Source organism: Vipera berus (assembly GCF_964194415.1).
Source record: "Vipera berus genome assembly, chromosome: 2".
Taxonomy (NCBI): domain Eukaryota; kingdom Metazoa; phylum Chordata; class Lepidosauria; order Squamata; family Viperidae; genus Vipera; species Vipera berus.
In genome coordinates, this window is record NC_138203.1 from 163,581,828 (window position 1) to 163,598,772 (window position 16,945).

The 16,945-nt window shown below is 43.5% G+C and overlaps 3 protein-coding genes across 7 annotated transcripts in view; 2 read left to right on the plus strand and 1 right to left on the minus strand.

The window, feature by feature from the left end:
* The window catches only part of CCDC40 (coiled-coil domain 40 molecular ruler complex subunit), a 32,130-nt gene extending 31,702 nt beyond the window's left edge, over window positions 1–428 (minus strand). Inside the window, exon 1 of the mRNA XM_081316401.1 lies at window positions 372–428. Within this exon, the coding sequence (XP_081172527.1) occupies window positions 372–388 (17 nt within the window). The 5' untranslated portion in view covers window positions 389–428. The remainder of the gene's footprint in view (window positions 1–371) is intronic.
* A 563-nt stretch (window positions 429–991) lies between these two features.
* Window positions 992–1,518, plus strand: RMI2 (RecQ mediated genome instability 2; the record flags this gene model as incomplete). The annotated part of the gene is given in 2 exon segments (XM_081318997.1): window positions 992–1,064; window positions 1,067–1,518. Coding segments are annotated over 2 exon segments (525 nt in total).
* Window positions 1,519–6,782: 5,264 nt separating this feature from the next.
* Window positions 6,783–16,945, plus strand: part of TBC1D16 (TBC1 domain family member 16) — an 84,182-nt gene continuing 74,019 nt past the window's right edge. For 4 of the 5 annotated variants that reach the window (XR_014025406.1, XM_081319922.1, XM_081319924.1 and 1 more), the window contains exons 1-2: window positions 6,911–6,934; window positions 9,064–9,336. The gene's annotated coding sequence lies outside the window, so the exon portion shown is untranslated. Of the gene's footprint in view, window positions 6,935–9,063; window positions 9,337–16,945 lie in introns of all 5 variants that reach the window. The other variant, XM_081319923.1, reaches the window with a different exon arrangement.

Here is a 16,945-nt window from a genome sequence, read left to right on the forward strand (position 1 = left end):
AATCAGTGAATATAAAATGTCCACTCCCCTATATTTCAGACTTCCTAAATATAACATAGTTTGCAGCAATCTGTCTATTTTGAGATTGAAAAATGCATGCAAAAAATGCTGCTTAGAAGACTGGCATGTGTTCCCAGATTTTATTTAAAACCGTGAGACTGGAAACCTTCATTTCAGAGTGACAACTGCTTCCTCCGGTCAACTACATATGCGTGTTTGAGTTAATGCCATTTCTCAATGAATAACTACATCATTTTTGTTTAGCTTACTCAACTTTTCCAGCGGAACCCTCTACTCCCAATTTAAGTCCTTTTTTTTCGCACCCTCTTTTTTAAAAAGGCTTTTAGTTCCCTTTTTTTTTTTTTGCTCACCCGGCACTCGGCTCCATGCTTGCCTTCCGTTGCTAAGCGACGCTATCAACAGTCCGCGGGCTTCCTTTTCCTCGCTGCCCCGCCCCGACCTCTTCTCGGACCGTGCCAACTGATGGAAGGGGGAGGGTGCAAATCTGGACAGAACCATTTCTCAACACAGCCTTCAGTGACAAAACCGCGGCGTTGTTTCCCAGCCTTAGCCATTCCCAGGTGTGTGTACTTCAAGTCTCAGAATTCCACAGCCAGCACAGTTTAAGGGAATGAAAATTCTGGGAGCTGAAGTCCACGTATCTGGAAAACGCCAATGCTGGGAAACACTACTAGACAAAGCGTAGAAGGGTGAAGGCTGAGGTTCTGTGAAGCAAACGTAGAGTTAGAAAAGGTTAGACCAGGGGTAGGCAACCTCGGCTCTTTTATGACTCATGGACTTCAACTCCCAGAATTCCTGAGTCAGCACAGCTGACTCAGGAATTCTGGGAGTTGAAGTCCATGAGTCATAAAAGAGCCGAGGTTGCCTACCCCTGGGTTAGACTCTTTCACGGCCAAAACAAGCAAAAGCTGTTATTGGCTTGTTGAGGAATCAAATAATTTTACGTGACTCTACTTCGTCCCCCACCCCCATGTTCAGAAACAGAGAGCTCCAGTTTAACTCTCGCGATATTACAATAGTCTTCAAAACCATCATTCTCAGCGTACGGTGAAATTTGGCGGGAAAGAGGTTGGCGGAATGACGGAGAAGTCTTGCTTGCAGTCGCCGCCGGTGAAGGTTCTGGCTGCGCAGCTGAAGCGGTGCCGCCAAGTCCCCGGCGGCTCGTGGTTGTTGGACCGGGAAGAGTACGGCCGTCCGGCGTTAGCTGTATCTCTGGTCTGGATGCAAGGCAAAGTGTTGACCGTAGAGCAGGATGGCTCGACTGTGCGGTTGCTGGACGACAGCGGCTCTTTCCTGGTTTCCGGCGTGGAGAAAGTCCCTAAGGGAAAACCTTGCCTCAGCCCTGGAAATTATGTGATGGTGATGGGCTTGGTACAGGGTTGCATCCCGGAACCTGTCCTTCAAGCCGTGAAGATGACGGATCTTTCGGGCAATCCTCTGCACAGGACTATGTGGGAGTTGGAAGTGGAAGACTTGCAACGAAGCCTCCTTTCGTGAATGAAGCTGGCATGTCAAAATGGGAATCATTTGCTGCATGTCTCCCAATAACAAAACAAATGGGATGGAAATGCCTGCACTATTTAGAAGGCATGGAATATTTCCAATTGCTTGCACAAAGTAATCTTTTATACTTGACAGCTCATGGCTTGTTGCAAAGATGAAATATCCGTGTTGAATACATTCATTTCCCCTTTCTGGAGTGACCTTTCTTCAGGCTGGGCTTACGTTAAAGGAGTGCTGTGCTGCAGAATTCACTACAGACATCTGACTTCAGACATTACTCTTCAACAGTTATGTAAAGACTACTCTTTTAAAATAATGATTCTGTCCACCCGAATGATCTACAATTCTAGGATAAAGCTCTTGAGAACGATAGATAAATGTCGAAGACTTGTTTTTAATGCATAATTTAATATTTCAAGTCAAACTGAGGGGTGGATAACATGCCCCACCCAAAATAGCAATATTTCAGAGAAACAATTGAATGATAAAGTTATGTTACAATAAAATTGCATATATTACTGGAATATGTTTTAATGTTTTTTATAGTGAATAATTGAATGGCACATTTATTGGAAATAAAATTTTTATATTTAATGCATTATTTTTTTTAAAAAAAGTTTACTATTAGAACCTTCAATGGTGGAATTGTCTGGAATTTGAAAAGAGCTTCAGTGCTTTAAACATTTCACATTTTTGCCTTCCAGCATGTTATTTTGATCATCTGAAAAGTGCAAAGAGTACCTGGCACTTCCAGTATCTTATTAAAAAAAGTGTTCTGCTTTGGCCAGCTATTTATTTAGTACTAGTTAATTTTATCTAGTTGCTAGTTAAAGTTATATTTAGTCTTTTATTCCAAGATAATATAAATTTTGTGGAATTTCTTTGGCTTCACTTCTTCAGAGTAATAGCTAATATAAACTTTAAAAATTATAAATTTTTGGATATTAGAGTATGTAATACTTGAAGGGTACTTTTAGAATATAATTCTGTTCCAATCATTTAGATATAAATAATTCAAAAGCCAAGCATTAAATAATGGAATAGGATTCATTCTCATATCTTAATAAAAAGGCATGAAAATTCCTTGCTAACAATTTTTAAAGAACATCTTCATATTTCGTATCTTGATGATTCTCAGTCATCCAGGTAGAGTTGTCTGGAAGCTGAGTCATGACAACTCTACTTCTTTGTTTGTTGATTCAAAAAGTTTTGTTGCTTATTCAAATAGCTTCTTCAGTCTGACCAAGTTCTGGACCTGTGTCTGAACACCACTTATTTCTCTTAGAGAAATGGCTTCAGATAAAAACATGGCTGAGCTGTAGATTCCCACATGTCGCCGCCCATTGTTGCCAACCTATACATGGAAGAAGTGGAAAAGAAAGCACTCAGCTCCTAGGGGATGGCACCTGATTCAGGTATGTGGATGACACCTGGGCAAAAAAAATCAAGAAAGTACAGGCCTTCACAGACCATTTAAACACTGCCCAGATATCAAGTTCATGAAGGAAGACACCGAGGACAACAGGCTCACATCCCTAGACTGAAGTTCTGATTGGGACCTGTGGCAACCTAGAAATAGAGGTCTACAGGAAATCCCCACACAGACCAATACCTGCTGTTTTACTCCCACCATCCACTTCAACACAAACCAGGAGTCATCAGGACACTACGTCATCAGGACACTACATCATAGGGCAGAAAAATCCCCACCTCCAGGGATGCCCCAAGAAGGAAAACAGGCACCTGAGGACAGCTCTTAAGGCCTCTGGATATCCAGATTGGGTCTTTATTAAATCAGTATCCAGATCCAACAAAAGAATGGCAGACAGAGCTGAGACTTAAGAGTCAACAGAAGAACCTGGGCATTCTTTACATACCTAGTATATCAGAGAAGCTAAAACGTATTTGGAAAACGACACATACATGTGTTCTTCAAATGCACAAGACACTGAGACAGAGGCTAGTCCACCCTAAAGATCAGACATCAAAATGTAAGAGTAATGTGTATGCACTCCAATGCAATGAGGCATGTTCAGAGTTCTATATTGGAGAAACCAAAGAGCCTTTACATCAGAGGATGGCCTAGCACAGGACAATACCACAGTACCAGAATTATCAATATACCTTCATTTAAAAGAAAAAGACACTCTTGAGGACAATAATGTTCACAGGGAGGATAGATGCCTTGAGAAAGCAGTGAAGGAATCCATTTATGCCAAAGTGGAAAATCCTTCCCTCAGTAAAGGTGGAAGCCTCAGACACAACTTGTCCCCCATTTTTTATGCTGCTCTTGCACCAGGAAGATTAAGACCACTGGTTCACCAGGAAGGCCACCCTTAATGACTGACCTAGGTAAAGGATTTAGGAGTTGGAGCATTACATTCCAAAGACACTCTACCTATTCAGCTAAGGAGCCTATCCAGATCGGTGAGAAATGAAACCTCCCTGGAGGACATATATGGGGTCCCCCTAACCAGCTCGCTCAGACTAAAGAAGCTATTCAAATAAGTAGTGAAACATTTTGAACTAAGAAGGGAGTCTAGTTGCCATGACTCAACTTCCAGATATCTTCATGTTTCATGAAGTTGCCTCCAAGTTACCACCAAAGAGAAACATTTGATTCATCTTAAGAAGTTCCACTTCAACACCATTTAATGGTGTTTCTGTTTCCCCAAAACAAGTCTTGCCAAATCTACAATTTCTGACTGATGAGCTTTCACTGGCCCTTTGAAACACCTGTGTGCATACCCACTTTGCTCTGGTCACTGGAAACTGTGTCCATAGTCGTTTTGGCCTGGGTTGCAGAAGAGACTCTATGTATCTAAAAGCATCCTGGATGCAGGATGTTTCAAAAAGCATCCATCAGGCATTATGCAAGCTCCTTATATTCTTGAATTAGCATTCTTTTAAAAGAGTGTTACACCTATGTACAGGATTTTAGTTTTTTTTACAACACTGCCAATCCTGTCTTATACAGAACATCAATTTAAATGGGGAAAAGCCAGGTTCTGCCAGATGTTTGCATTACATGTTATTCGTTCTTCTGCCAACAAGAGTTTTGCATGGCTGGACTTTCTGTTGTTTGGAAGGAGGGTGGGTTAGTGTCATTTTGCAACGTGAAGTTCATCCATGCCTGTCACTTGAGCCGTTTGAAATGTAGCCAAAGCTTTTATCTCAAGTGCCCACCCACAGCTGCCAAGACCACCCCAACATGTGTTAAAAACAGCAATTGGTGTTTAGGTGGCAGGTAATGATAGGTAGGGGAGAAAATTAATAAAAACCGTTAAGATGCCTTCATTTGTCAGCCTCACTCATGAATAGGCTGTGACATCGGCATTGCAAGTAAGGCCTGTGTACTTTGCTGCCAGCCCAAGGACTGGAAGAATGCACATTGATGTGGACTAAGTGAATATTGCCATTGTGGAGTTTACTGGCAGGATAATAGATGAAGAATTGCAGTCTAATATCTTTTGACAGGCCACTCTATTACTTTTGAGAGACTTCTTAAAACAGTTAAGTTAAAGCAAGCAAACTGAGCTTGATGGATGGATGTCTAGATCTGATTCAATGCCATGTTCACACATTTAACTTATTACTAAATTCATGTTTTGGGTTCATATAATATACAATCACAGACTAACCAAATAGAGTGATTCACAAAAGTCATCCTTACGGAAATAACCCCCCTGCAAAGTTATAGTATAGCTTAGCCTTAGCATGTTGCATGAATGCCTCTGTTGAAGACAGCCAGTGCAGTATTAGGCAAACCCCTATCTTCCCATATTCAAAGTAGGGATAAGATAATAATTATGAGCAATGCAGCTACACTAATTCCAAATGTGCGCATTATTTGTTTTAGCAAAAGCTTGGAATATGAATTGGCACTGGACAATATTTGAAATATTTTTGTATGCTAGAGAAAACTAGCAATTCTTGTTTATTTCAATTCACAAAGCAGATTTTCAGACGTTTTGGGTAAGTTCTTAAATGCTGTGAACCAAAATGAAATCTCATGTGAATATCTCTAATGTAATATAATGAATAATGTAATATAGCTAACATCTTTAATATTAACGTCTCTAATGTTAATTATAATAAAAAGTAAGGTTCTGCATTTAGGCAGGAAAAATCAAATGCACAGGTATAGTATATAGGTGGTACCTTGCTCGATAGTAGTAACTGTGAGAGGGATCTCGGAGTCCTAGTGGACAATCACTTAAATATGAGCCAGCAGTGTGCTGCAGCTGCCAAAAAAGCCAACACAGTGCTAGGCTGCATTAACAGAGGAATAGAATCAAGATCACATGAAGTACTAATACCACTTTACAATGCCTTGGTAAGGCCACACCTGGAATACTGCATCCAGTTTTGGTCACCACGATGTAAAAAAGATGTCAAGACTCTAGAAAGAGTACAGAGAAGAGCAATAAAGATGATTGGGGGACTGGAGGCTAAAACATATAGGGAACGGTTGCTGGAATTGGGTATGTGTAGTTTAATGAAGAGAAGGGTGAGGGGTGACATGATAGCAGTGTTCCAATATCTCAGGGGCCGCCACAAAGAAGAGGGAGCCAAGCTATTCTCCAAAGCACCTGAAGGCAGGACAAGAAGCAACGGATGGAAACTAGTCAAGGAGAGAAGCAACCTAGAACTAAGGAGAAACTTCCTGACAGAACAACTAACCAGTGGAACAACCTGCCTCCAGAGGTGGTGAATGCTCCAACACTGGAAGTTTTTAAGAAGAGACTGGACAGCCATCTGTCTGAAATGGTATCCTGCCTTAGCAGTGGGTTGGACTAGATGACCTCCAAGGTCCCTTCCAACTACTACTACTACTTCTTCTTCTTCTTCTTCTTCTTCTTCTTCTTCTTCTTCTTCTTCTTCTTCTTCTTCTTCTTATTATTATTATTATTATTATTATTATTATTATTATTATTATTATTATTATTATCATCATCATCATCAATGTAACGTCATATAATTAAGGAAGGCCTTTTGTTAGCACTTCTGAACCCACTTTTCACCTCTCCTTTTAACGTAGTAGTTTAAGATGCCTATTGGGTCAGTGCTGGGAATGGAAAAAAGACTCCAGTGTAAGGCAGCGCAATTTCGGTAAGCACCCGTTCAGTCCGCAAAAGGCTGGGGAAGAGCCGAGCAGAACAAGAGGTTGCCTTGCGCAGCAAAAGCACCTCGCGGAGAGGATAGTAAGAATGGCTCACGTCTCATTCACGTTCCCGCTTGCTCCACCTCCAAATCCCGAGCAGATCCGGCAGGAGTGTATAATAAAGGCAGGGTTAAGTAGAATCGAGTTGGGTGTGACTACGTTTGGCCGCGCCTACTTTTCCTGCAAATCCTCTCGCGCGGCGCTGATCTAAGAGGTGGCGGCGGCGGCGGCGGCGGCGGCCTCTGGGTGAGAACTTATCCCGCTGGGCATCGGGCTAGGTGCGGGTGGGCGAGGCTGCTCCCAGTGTGTGTGTGTGTGTGTGTGTGGTGGTGGGGGTGGGGAGGTGTCAGGGTGTCTCGATCTTTGCCGGGAAAGCCGAGGAGGGAAGTTCTGGCGTTGGGAGAGCGGGGTGGATCTTGGGGTGGGGTCTTCGCTGAGGCCCTGAGACGGTTTCTCCGCGTGGATGGCGGGGAACGTGGTGCTGCGCGGGAGGAGACGAGGCCCTATAGGTCGCCTTGGGGAAGGGTTGTGGGGCAGGGCATCCTGGTGGAGTTCACCTGCTTCAGGTAACCCGAGGCAGCGCTGCGAAGTGATCTTGCGCTCTAGATGAGTGTAGACAGAGCGATAGGATGTGGGTCGCTATGGGTCGCAGTGGGGGAATTACTGCATCAAGTGGGGGAATTACTGCATCAAGGAGCGAGGTAGTGGTGTACAGAAGAGACTAAAGATTAACACAAGGGAGTCTGTTGTCTCACTCAAGTCTTTCAAATGTGCGGTCTTTTACTGAGCTTGACTAACATTTCACCCGGCGGGCGGGGAGGGGGGGGAATACCGTCGTATTGTATCTGTCTGAATGATGAAAAATAGCTCTTTCGGACATGCTTTCCATTCGGTCCTTCCCTTCACTTAAACATACGTTCTTTGCTTCTTGGCCCTCTTTTGAAGGGCGCTTTGAAGATGCCTAAGTATTGTAGTCAGCAAAAGGAATGAGTGAGGGTATCTGGCGCACGCTACATTTTCCCAGGTTAGCATCCTGAGCTGCATTCTTACTGAAAAATTTCCTCAGTTGATGAATAAAAAAAAAATTCCCAGTTTATCAGGAAGATCACAATGTCAAGCCATTTGATTAGGGAAAAGCTCTTAATTAGAAAGGATTTTTTGCCTACAACTTTCACTTACCCCACTCCCCACCCCCAGAATATAATGGTGAAAATGGAACTATTCCCGATTGTTTGGTAGGATATACTATGGCAGATACAAATCTGTAAAAAAGACACGTGGTTTGAGGCGAACAGACTTTTTAACAATAGTTGATCTCTGTTTCTACTTTTTTAAAAACCTTTAATTATTGACTCAGTAAGGGAAGTGGAAAACCCTGATAAAAATAATGAATCTGGAAGTACAACTAGCAGCCTATTAATCTTCTGAGGTGTTGGGCGTGTCAATGCCATGCATGCTTAATTCTGCATAGGATCAAGGAGCAGTATGCTCTGTTCCCTTCTTAATTTACAGAGATGCTGCCAGCTATGAAAGAGATTGCATCTTTCTTCCTCTACCTCCCCCACTCAAAACCAATGAATAATTCATATTGGCTCAGTGTTGGCCATAAAGTATGGATCACATATCATATATGATCTGCGCTTTGAATTCCTGCCAAAATGCAGTTCATCCTTAGTCTCGGAATATAATAAAATGCAAGCACAATAAGCAGGTAATCTCTTGCTGTTTTTTTGTCTCATTTTTTCCCTTTCAATTATTCCACATAGTTTCTTCATGCCCCTAAACTATTCTGTTCAGATGGAAAAATAACCGAAGCATTTCATTGCATTGTTTCAGATTGCTTTCTTCTCGTTCCAGTGATGTGTGTCTGATGGGGAAAAATGGTATTTTCACCATGTGGATTTTCTCTTCAAAGGCAATTCCTTTAGAAAAAGGAATCTCCCAAGGGAATAGATTTAGTACATATCAGGATGAACATGGCACTTGGAATCAGTCTGTCTGCATAAAATAATAGCTCTTGAAGAAGCTATTACTTTAGCAAATTGCATGCAAAGCATATTAATGTAGCGGGTCAGAGAGACTTTCAGTGGTGGGACTAGAGGAGAACAAATTGACTAGGTTCTATATGGGGCAGTATTTTTACTATTTTAACAATGTCTCAGCAGTATCTGGTCAATCTTCAGCAGATTAGGGCTGAAGCTATTACAGGTGGTCTTTATTTATTTATTTATTTTTGGGACTTATATGCCGCCCTATTTCCCAAAGGACTCAGGGCGGCTAACAACAATAAAAAATACAATAATACAAAAGTTAAAGGATTTAAACTAGCAGCCCCAAAATAAAATTAAAAACATTTTAAAAATCCCTGTTGTCAGTCCAGGTCAGCCTGATGGAAAAGGAATGTTTTAAGGCCGCAGCGAAAAGACCGGAGATCCGGGGCCATCCGGAGCTCAAGGGGAAGTTGGTTCCACAGGGCTGGCACTCCCACAGAGAAGGCCCTCCCCCTGAGGGTCACCAGCCGACATTGTCTAGCCGACGGCACCCTGAGGAGGCCCTCCCTGTGTGAGCGCACTGGGCGATGGGAAGTTGTTCCCGGCAGCAGACGGTCCTGCAAATATCCTGGGCCTAGGCCATGTAGGGCTTTAAAGGTAAGTACCAGCACCTTAAATCTCACCCGGAGGGCAACCGGTAACCAGCTCACGCAGGAGGGGTGTAATATGGGAGTATCGGGATGCTCCCATCACTACCCACGCGGCCGCATTCTGCACCAGCTGGAGCCTCCGGGTGGTCTTCAAGGGCAGCCCCATGTAGAGAGCATTGCAGTAATCTATACGGGAGGTAACGAGTGCGTGAGTGACCGTACGTAGGGCATCTCGGTCCAGATAGGGGCGCAACTGGTGCACCAGGCGAACCTGGGCAAATGCCCCCCTGGCCACAACTCCTATATGATCTTCAAAAGTGAGTCGTGTATCCAGGAGGACACCTAAGTTGTGTGCCCTATCAACGGTAGGTAACACCTCTCTTCCCATAACCAAATATGGAACCTCTTGGACTAAACAAGATGCCGGTACATAAAGCCACTCAGTCTTGGCCGGGTTGAGCTGGAGCCTGTTCTTCCCCATCCAGATCCGTACCACTTCCAGGCAACGGGACATCACGTCGAGGGCATCGCTGGGTTGGTTCTGGGTGGAGATGAAAAGCTGGGTATCATCAGCATATTGATGATACCTCACCCCGAAACCACGGATGATCTCACCCAGTGGCTTCATATAGATGTTGAACAGGAGGGGCGAGAGGACCGACCCCTGAGGCACCCCACAACTAAGGGGTCTCAGGGTTGACCTCTGCCCTCCTGCCAACACCGTCTGCGAATGGCCTGAGAGGTAGGAGGAGAACCACCGTAAAACAGTGCCTCCCACTCCCAACCCCTCAAGACGTCGCAGCAAGATACCATGGTCGATGGTATCAAAAGCCGCTGAGAGATCTAATAGGACCAGGACAGAAGAATAACCCCTATCTCGGGCCCGCCAGAGATCATCCACCAGCGTGACCAATGCCGTCTCCGTGCTGTACTCAGGCTGCCGTGCCAGCACGCTCTCAACAACCTTCGCAAGGAAGCGAAGGTTGGAGACAAGACGAAAGTTATTTAAAATAGCTGGATCCAAGGCAGGTTTCTTGAGGAGGGGCCTCACCACCGCCTCCTTCAAGGCAGCAAGGAAGCACCCCTCACTCAAGGAAGCATTAATAACTGCCAGGAGCCAGCCTCGTGTAACCTCCCGAGCCGCATAAACCAGCCAGGAGGGACACGGGTCCAATAAACACGTGGCGGCACTTAATCTCCCCATGATCCTGTCCACTTCATCCAGAGTCACAGGATCAAACTCCTCCCAAACGTTATCGGCCAAACCCATCGCTTCCCCCTCATCAGATACTGCCCAGTTGGAGTCCAGACCAGCCCAAATCTGAGCGATCTTATCCACCAGATACTGACTAAACTCCTCGGCCCGTCCCTGCAAGGGGTCCTCCCCGTCCCCTGATTTAAAAGGGAACGGGTCACCCTAAACAGGGCGGCCGGGCGGTTATCTGCGGACGCAATGAGGGTGGCGAAGTGAGCACGCTTCGCCACCTCCATTGCTTCAAGGTAAGATCTAGAAAAGGATCTTAACTGTGTTCGGTCTCACCCGGACCGACTGGACCTCCAAATGCTCTCTAGGCCCCTCCTCCGGCGCTTCATCTCCCGCAGGTCCATGGAAAACCAAGGGGCCAACCGGGATCTGCGCCGGGTCAGAGGCCGCAAAGGCACAACGCGGTCGAGAGCCTCCGAGGTAGCCCGTTGCCAGGCGGCAACTAAGGTCTTGACCGGGCTGTGGGAAAGGGAGGCAGGAATCAATCCAAGCGCCGTCTGGAACCTATCCGGTCTTCAACTTATGATCACAATTGAGGCCAAAATGTATGTTGCTAAGTGAGACATTTGTTAAATGAGTTTTGCCCTATTTTACAACCTCTCTTGCTACAGTTGTTAAGTGAATTAATGTAGTTGTTAAATTAGTAATATGGTTGTTGAGTGAATCTGGCTTCCCCATTGACTTTGCTTGTCAAAAGACTGCAAAAGGTGATCGCGTGAACCAGGCACACTGCAGTCATAAATATGGTTGCCAAGCATCCGAACTTTGATCATGGGAATGTTGCAACAGTCATAAGTGTGAAAAAGAGTTATAAGTCACTTTTTCAGTGTCTTTGTAACTTTGAATGATCACTAAATGAACTATTGTACATCGAGGCCTACCTATAGTTAGATGGTGACCACCATGGAATTCCAGAGTAGAGGCTTTACTTATTTTAACATTTGGTGAGTTTTAATGAAAACCTATAATATAGTGCAATTTAATACACTGAATTTACATATGGCACAAACTAGGGAAGTGGTGTTGTGGGTTAGTGCCTTATGTGAACAAATTGGTATGCCATGAAGCCATAATGAGCTAACATGCACCTTGATGTCATAGCACAAATGACACAAATGGTGTAATTTGTGTCAGTCATTTGATGTGTGTGGTGCAAATTACATCAGTTGTGTCATTTGCATAATGACATCACTCTCCCCCCTCCAGATTCCTGTGCAGTACTGACAGATCAGGAAATAAAGTTGTTAACCAAGTGTTTTGAGACAATAGGTGGTATTCTCTCTAAAGTTACAGAAAAAGAAGGAAGGCCTGGAACCGAAAGATTTTTAAAACAAGTGTGACAAGTTAGTCTTGAAGGGAATGTTTGAAATTGCTGGATCAAATCATTGTGGTTTGTGTATCAAGAAAAGGCAAACTGCAGCATAGTTTTGGTTTAGGCAATAATTTTTAAAAAATGCCTTCCAGTAAGGAAATGTGCAAAATCAGGCAAATTGTGGCTGCATGTTGATGAGGTCATTTGCAGAGAAAGCAAGTTTGGAGCGCATGGGACAATATGCCTCTCTTGAAACTTGGCTTCAGGATAACACTTACAGGAACTGAGAGTCAGTTAAGGGTGTAGTGCTGATTATTGCATGAGCTCCAGATTAAAACAGCCTGTCTCAGTTTGCACCCAGCCAGAGATACTGCCTTAATGGGTACGGGATAATAACACGGACAAAGTTGCCTGGAAAAACACCATCTGAATTAGAACTGCTGCTCAATTTTGTCCATATATACAGACAATTCACTGCAATGGTGTTTGGACTGGATAAATGTGCCAACCTTGCCATCAGTAGAGGAAAAATACAGTAGCGAAAAGTGAAAAAAATCAAGATGGCCTTTGAAAATAACTTGAAGAGTCTGGATGAAGACGGTTACTACAAATACTTGGGCATCCTTCAAGCTGGCAATATCAAGCACACTGCAGTCAAGAAGGTTAGAAGATAATAGAATCATGAGAGTGAAGAAGCTCTTAAAGTCCCAACTCAATGGAGGAAATGCTACCAAGGCAATTAATACCTGGGAAATTCCAGTCATTAGATACACAGCTAAAATAGTGAACTGGACTCTAGCAGAACTAAAAGTCTTGAACAGGAAGACCAGAAAAATAATGACAACAAATTATGGCCTTCCAGGCAGAGATGTTGACAGATTCTAATTATCAAGGAAAATAAGTGGAAGTGGAATGTTGCAAGTGCACCAGCCAGCTAAAGGAAACAAAAAGGCATTGGAAGAATATCTGAAGGACCATGAAGAAGATGTGCTAAAGCCATGAAGGCTTATTGAACACTGGAGAGACAAAATTGGCTTACAAGAAAGATTGCTACAGAAAAAGTAATAATGGAGTTGGAAGGACCCCGGAGGTCTTTTAGTCCAACTGCTCAAGCAGGAAACCGTATACCATTCCAGACAAGTGGCTGTCCGGTCTCTTCTTAAAAGTCTCTAGTGATTGAGCACCCAGAACTTCCAAAGGCAAGCTGTTCCACTGGTTAATTGTTCTCACAGTTAGGAAACTTTTGCTTAGTTCTAGGTTTCTTCTCTCCTTGATTAGTTTCCATCCATTGTTTCTTGTCTTCTGGTACTTTGGAAAATAGGTTGACCCCCCTCTTCTTTGTGGCAGCCCCTCAAATACTGGAACACTATCATGACATCCCTAGTCCTTTTTACTAGACTAGCCATACCCAATTCTTGCAACTACTTCTCATATGTTTTAGTTTCCAGGCCCCTAGTTATCTTTGTTGTTCTTTTCTCCACTATTTCCAGAGTACAGAAAATGCTTCCAGAATCCTGATAGATGACATTGTTTAACTGAAGGAACTTGGGAGTGCACCAACCCTATAGATTAAATTAGCCAGGCTGATGTTATGGGAGATGGGTGGTCCCTCATATAACAAGGCCTCATGCCATTTAGAGCTTTACAGGTAACAACCAGCATCTTGAGTCATATCCAGAAACAAAATGGCAACCACATAGCTTGTGAGGTGTGTCACTGCTATTGCTGTTGTGTTCTGGATTAGTTGAAGATTTGGGTAATCTTCAAGGGAAGCATATTTAGAAAGCATTGCAGTAGTCAAGCTTCAAGATGACTAGGCATGAGTGATTGCTTGAAGGCTCTGTAATCTAGGAAATGCTATAACAGACACAGTAGATGGAGTTTATGCAAAGGTTGTCATAGCCACACCTGCTCTTTGAGTAGCAGATGCAAGTCCAGGAAGTCCCCCTTGAAGGGGGAAGTGCAACCCTATCCAAGGAGAAAGACGGTCAGGTCAGACAACCACTTGGTTTTGATAGGATTGACTTAGACATAGTTTTTCCTCATCCAAACCCACACAGTCTCCAGGTACTGAGACAGGTTATTGAGATCTTTACTAGGCTGACCCCTAATGAGATGGGTTAGGCTGGGAAAGAGTGATTGGCCCAAAATCAGCCAGATGGCTTTCATGCCTAAGAGAGAACTCATAGTCTCTAACCCCGCACCGTAGCCACTATAATATGCAATAGTGGCTATTTGTTTCAGAGTTTCAATGTCATGGGCATCTTCAGGAGAGGTGGGGAGCAAGTGATATTAAATACGTCATAATGTCACTTGCAAATATTCAGATTGTGTAATGACATCATTGTGGCTTGTACTAAACACCTATGTTTAAATGCCTACATTCATACATTACACTAAATATAATATGCAAGTAGTCCTTGCTTAGAATTTCCATTGCTAAGGGATCTGGTTGTGAAGTGAGGACCTCACATGTTTGCAATTTGTGACTTCCTACCATCTTTCAACAAGCAAAGTCAGTGGGGATGTTGGTGGGAAATTGCAAGTCTGGCAGCTTGCAAGAAGGCCAGCAGATGGGTGAGTGCTAGGGAGTGTGGCTGGGCAGAGGAGGGTGTGGAGGCAGCAGGCAAGCTCATGAGTGCCTGCACTACAAAGTGAGAGGCGGGGAACTCAGCACCTCTTCAGCTAACAAATTTTATGAAAATACAGTGGTACTCATTGTTAATTGGTTCTGAGAGGTGCAAAGAGTACCAAAAATGATGAGTATCAAACAGATTTTTCCCATAAGGAATAATATAGTGAGTCACAAGGTAGCCAATACTGACATGTTCTAGCTTGTGCATTGAGTACTAAACAAACGATGAGTACTGGGACAAAATTTTCTTGTCAAAATGTTGTACCAAATTTGATGAGTTTCAAAGCAATTGATACCAAGGTACCACTGTATGTAATTTTTTGTGATCTATTGCTCCTTTCTCATTCTCATGCAGTGGCTAATCTCATGAAGGATACAAGTTGGCAGTGGTGGGATTCAGCTGGTTCACACTACTTTGGCAAAACCAGTAGCTAATTTTTTTGTTGCCCAGGCCCAGAATGGACTTCCGGAAGCAGCATCCACACAGAGAACCGGTGGTTCACATATTTGAATCCCACCACTGCAAGTTAGGCTTTAGGGGAAAGAGTGGTTATGCAGATGCTAGTTATTTGTGATACAGTTTACAAGCACCTTATCAATTAACTACTGTAATGTGTTAAATATCTATCGAGACTTCCTTAGATAGGTGTATGGGTTGTATTTTGATGTATATGAGTTGAACATCTTGTTCTACTATGCAAAGTGAAGTTTCTTTTTTCTAAAATGGCTACTGAAATCTAATGGAGTGTCCTGGGAGATAAAAATGCTCTGAAATTACTTGGTCCTTGTTTGGTATTTTGTTTTCATCCTATCTAGTTATTATTTGCATGAAAATTGGTGTGACCCTGTTTGGCTTACATGAAATTCGAAGGAGCATTCCTGTTGGATGATGGCATATATTACATTGGAGAAAGAGCAGATGAGAGCACTCTCATCTCAACGGGGAATTTGTTGGGCTTGCGATTCTGCTGTTGATGTAAATGTGAGGAACTTTAAGATCTGAATCAGAGCTTACAACAAGCCTAGATGTCTGCTTTGCAGCACAATAGCTTTTTAACACATAGCTAATTGATAAGTTAAAGGGACGCGGTGGCTCATGGGTTAGGACGCTGAGCTTGTCGATCAGAAGGTCGGCAGTTTGGCAGGTCGAATCCTGAGTGCCGTGTAGCAGAATGAGCGCCTGTTACTTGTCCCAGCTTTTGCCAACCTAACAGTTCAAAAGCACGTAAAAATGCAAGTAGAAAAATAGGAACCACTACGGTGGGAAGGTAACAGCGCTCCGTGTGCCTTTGACGTCTAGTCATGCCGGCCACATGACCACGGAGACGTCCTTGGACAAGTGCTTGCTCTTCGGCTTTGAAATGGAGATGAGCACCGGCCCCTAGAATCAGAAACGACTAGCATGCATGTGCGGGGGAACCTTTACCTTTACCTTAATTGATAAGTTATTTGTGATCTGTCTCACACACAACCAGCATCTGCACACCTGTTCTAATGTATTAGTTTGAAAAGATCCTACCATACTCTTCCTGATTTTCACTTGGTTAAAGTGAACCATAAGATGGTTTACAGTGTGAATCAGACTATTCTGTCAGTTGGGAAACCTCCAAGAAAGTCCTGTGTATTAGTAGATAATGTGTTCAGTAGGGTAGCTCCAACCTTTCTGGCTTTCTGGACTGGTGGCAGTGCGTGGGGGGGGACAGTGGGGATGTTGCTGGGCTGCACAAGTGGCAGGTGTGTAGCTCTACTTGTGTCAGTAGCAAGCTTGTGCACCTGCCACTCACATAAATAGAGGTTCACGTGCTTGCACTTGCACGGCCCAGTTCAGAACGGGCCACGGCCCAGGGGTTGGGGACCCCTGCAGTAGGGCACGCTTTGTAGTCTGTGATAGTAACTGAGTGCCAGATGTTTGGGTTATGCTCTTCCCCTCCTCTCCAAAATAGGTGCTTCAGAATATACCCCCAAACCTTTACAATTGCACATAATGGGGCTGGTTTCTCATCTTCTCCTGACACAATTTGAAAAGTACTGTGTTAAGGAATGCAGTAGGTTTCTCAAGAAGTGCAAACATTGTGATCTGGGTCAAATCACAATAGCTAAGTTACAGAGAAATGCAATATCTGTATAAGACGAAACTGCCCATAGCAGGAAGTTTGCTTTGTAGAACAAATATTGATAAATTCTCTTCTGAAGTAGAGTTGTACAGTTTTGAAGAAATTAGTTTCTTCCTTGAAGGTTTCATTATTACTATGTTAGTTGGAGTAAAGATAGTTTTACATACAATAAATATATACCAATTGCCAAATGTTTGAATTTTGATCACGTAACCATGGGGATGCTACAGCAGTCGTAAGTGTGAAAAATGGTCATAAGTCACTTTTTTTCTGTGCCGTTATGACTTCAAA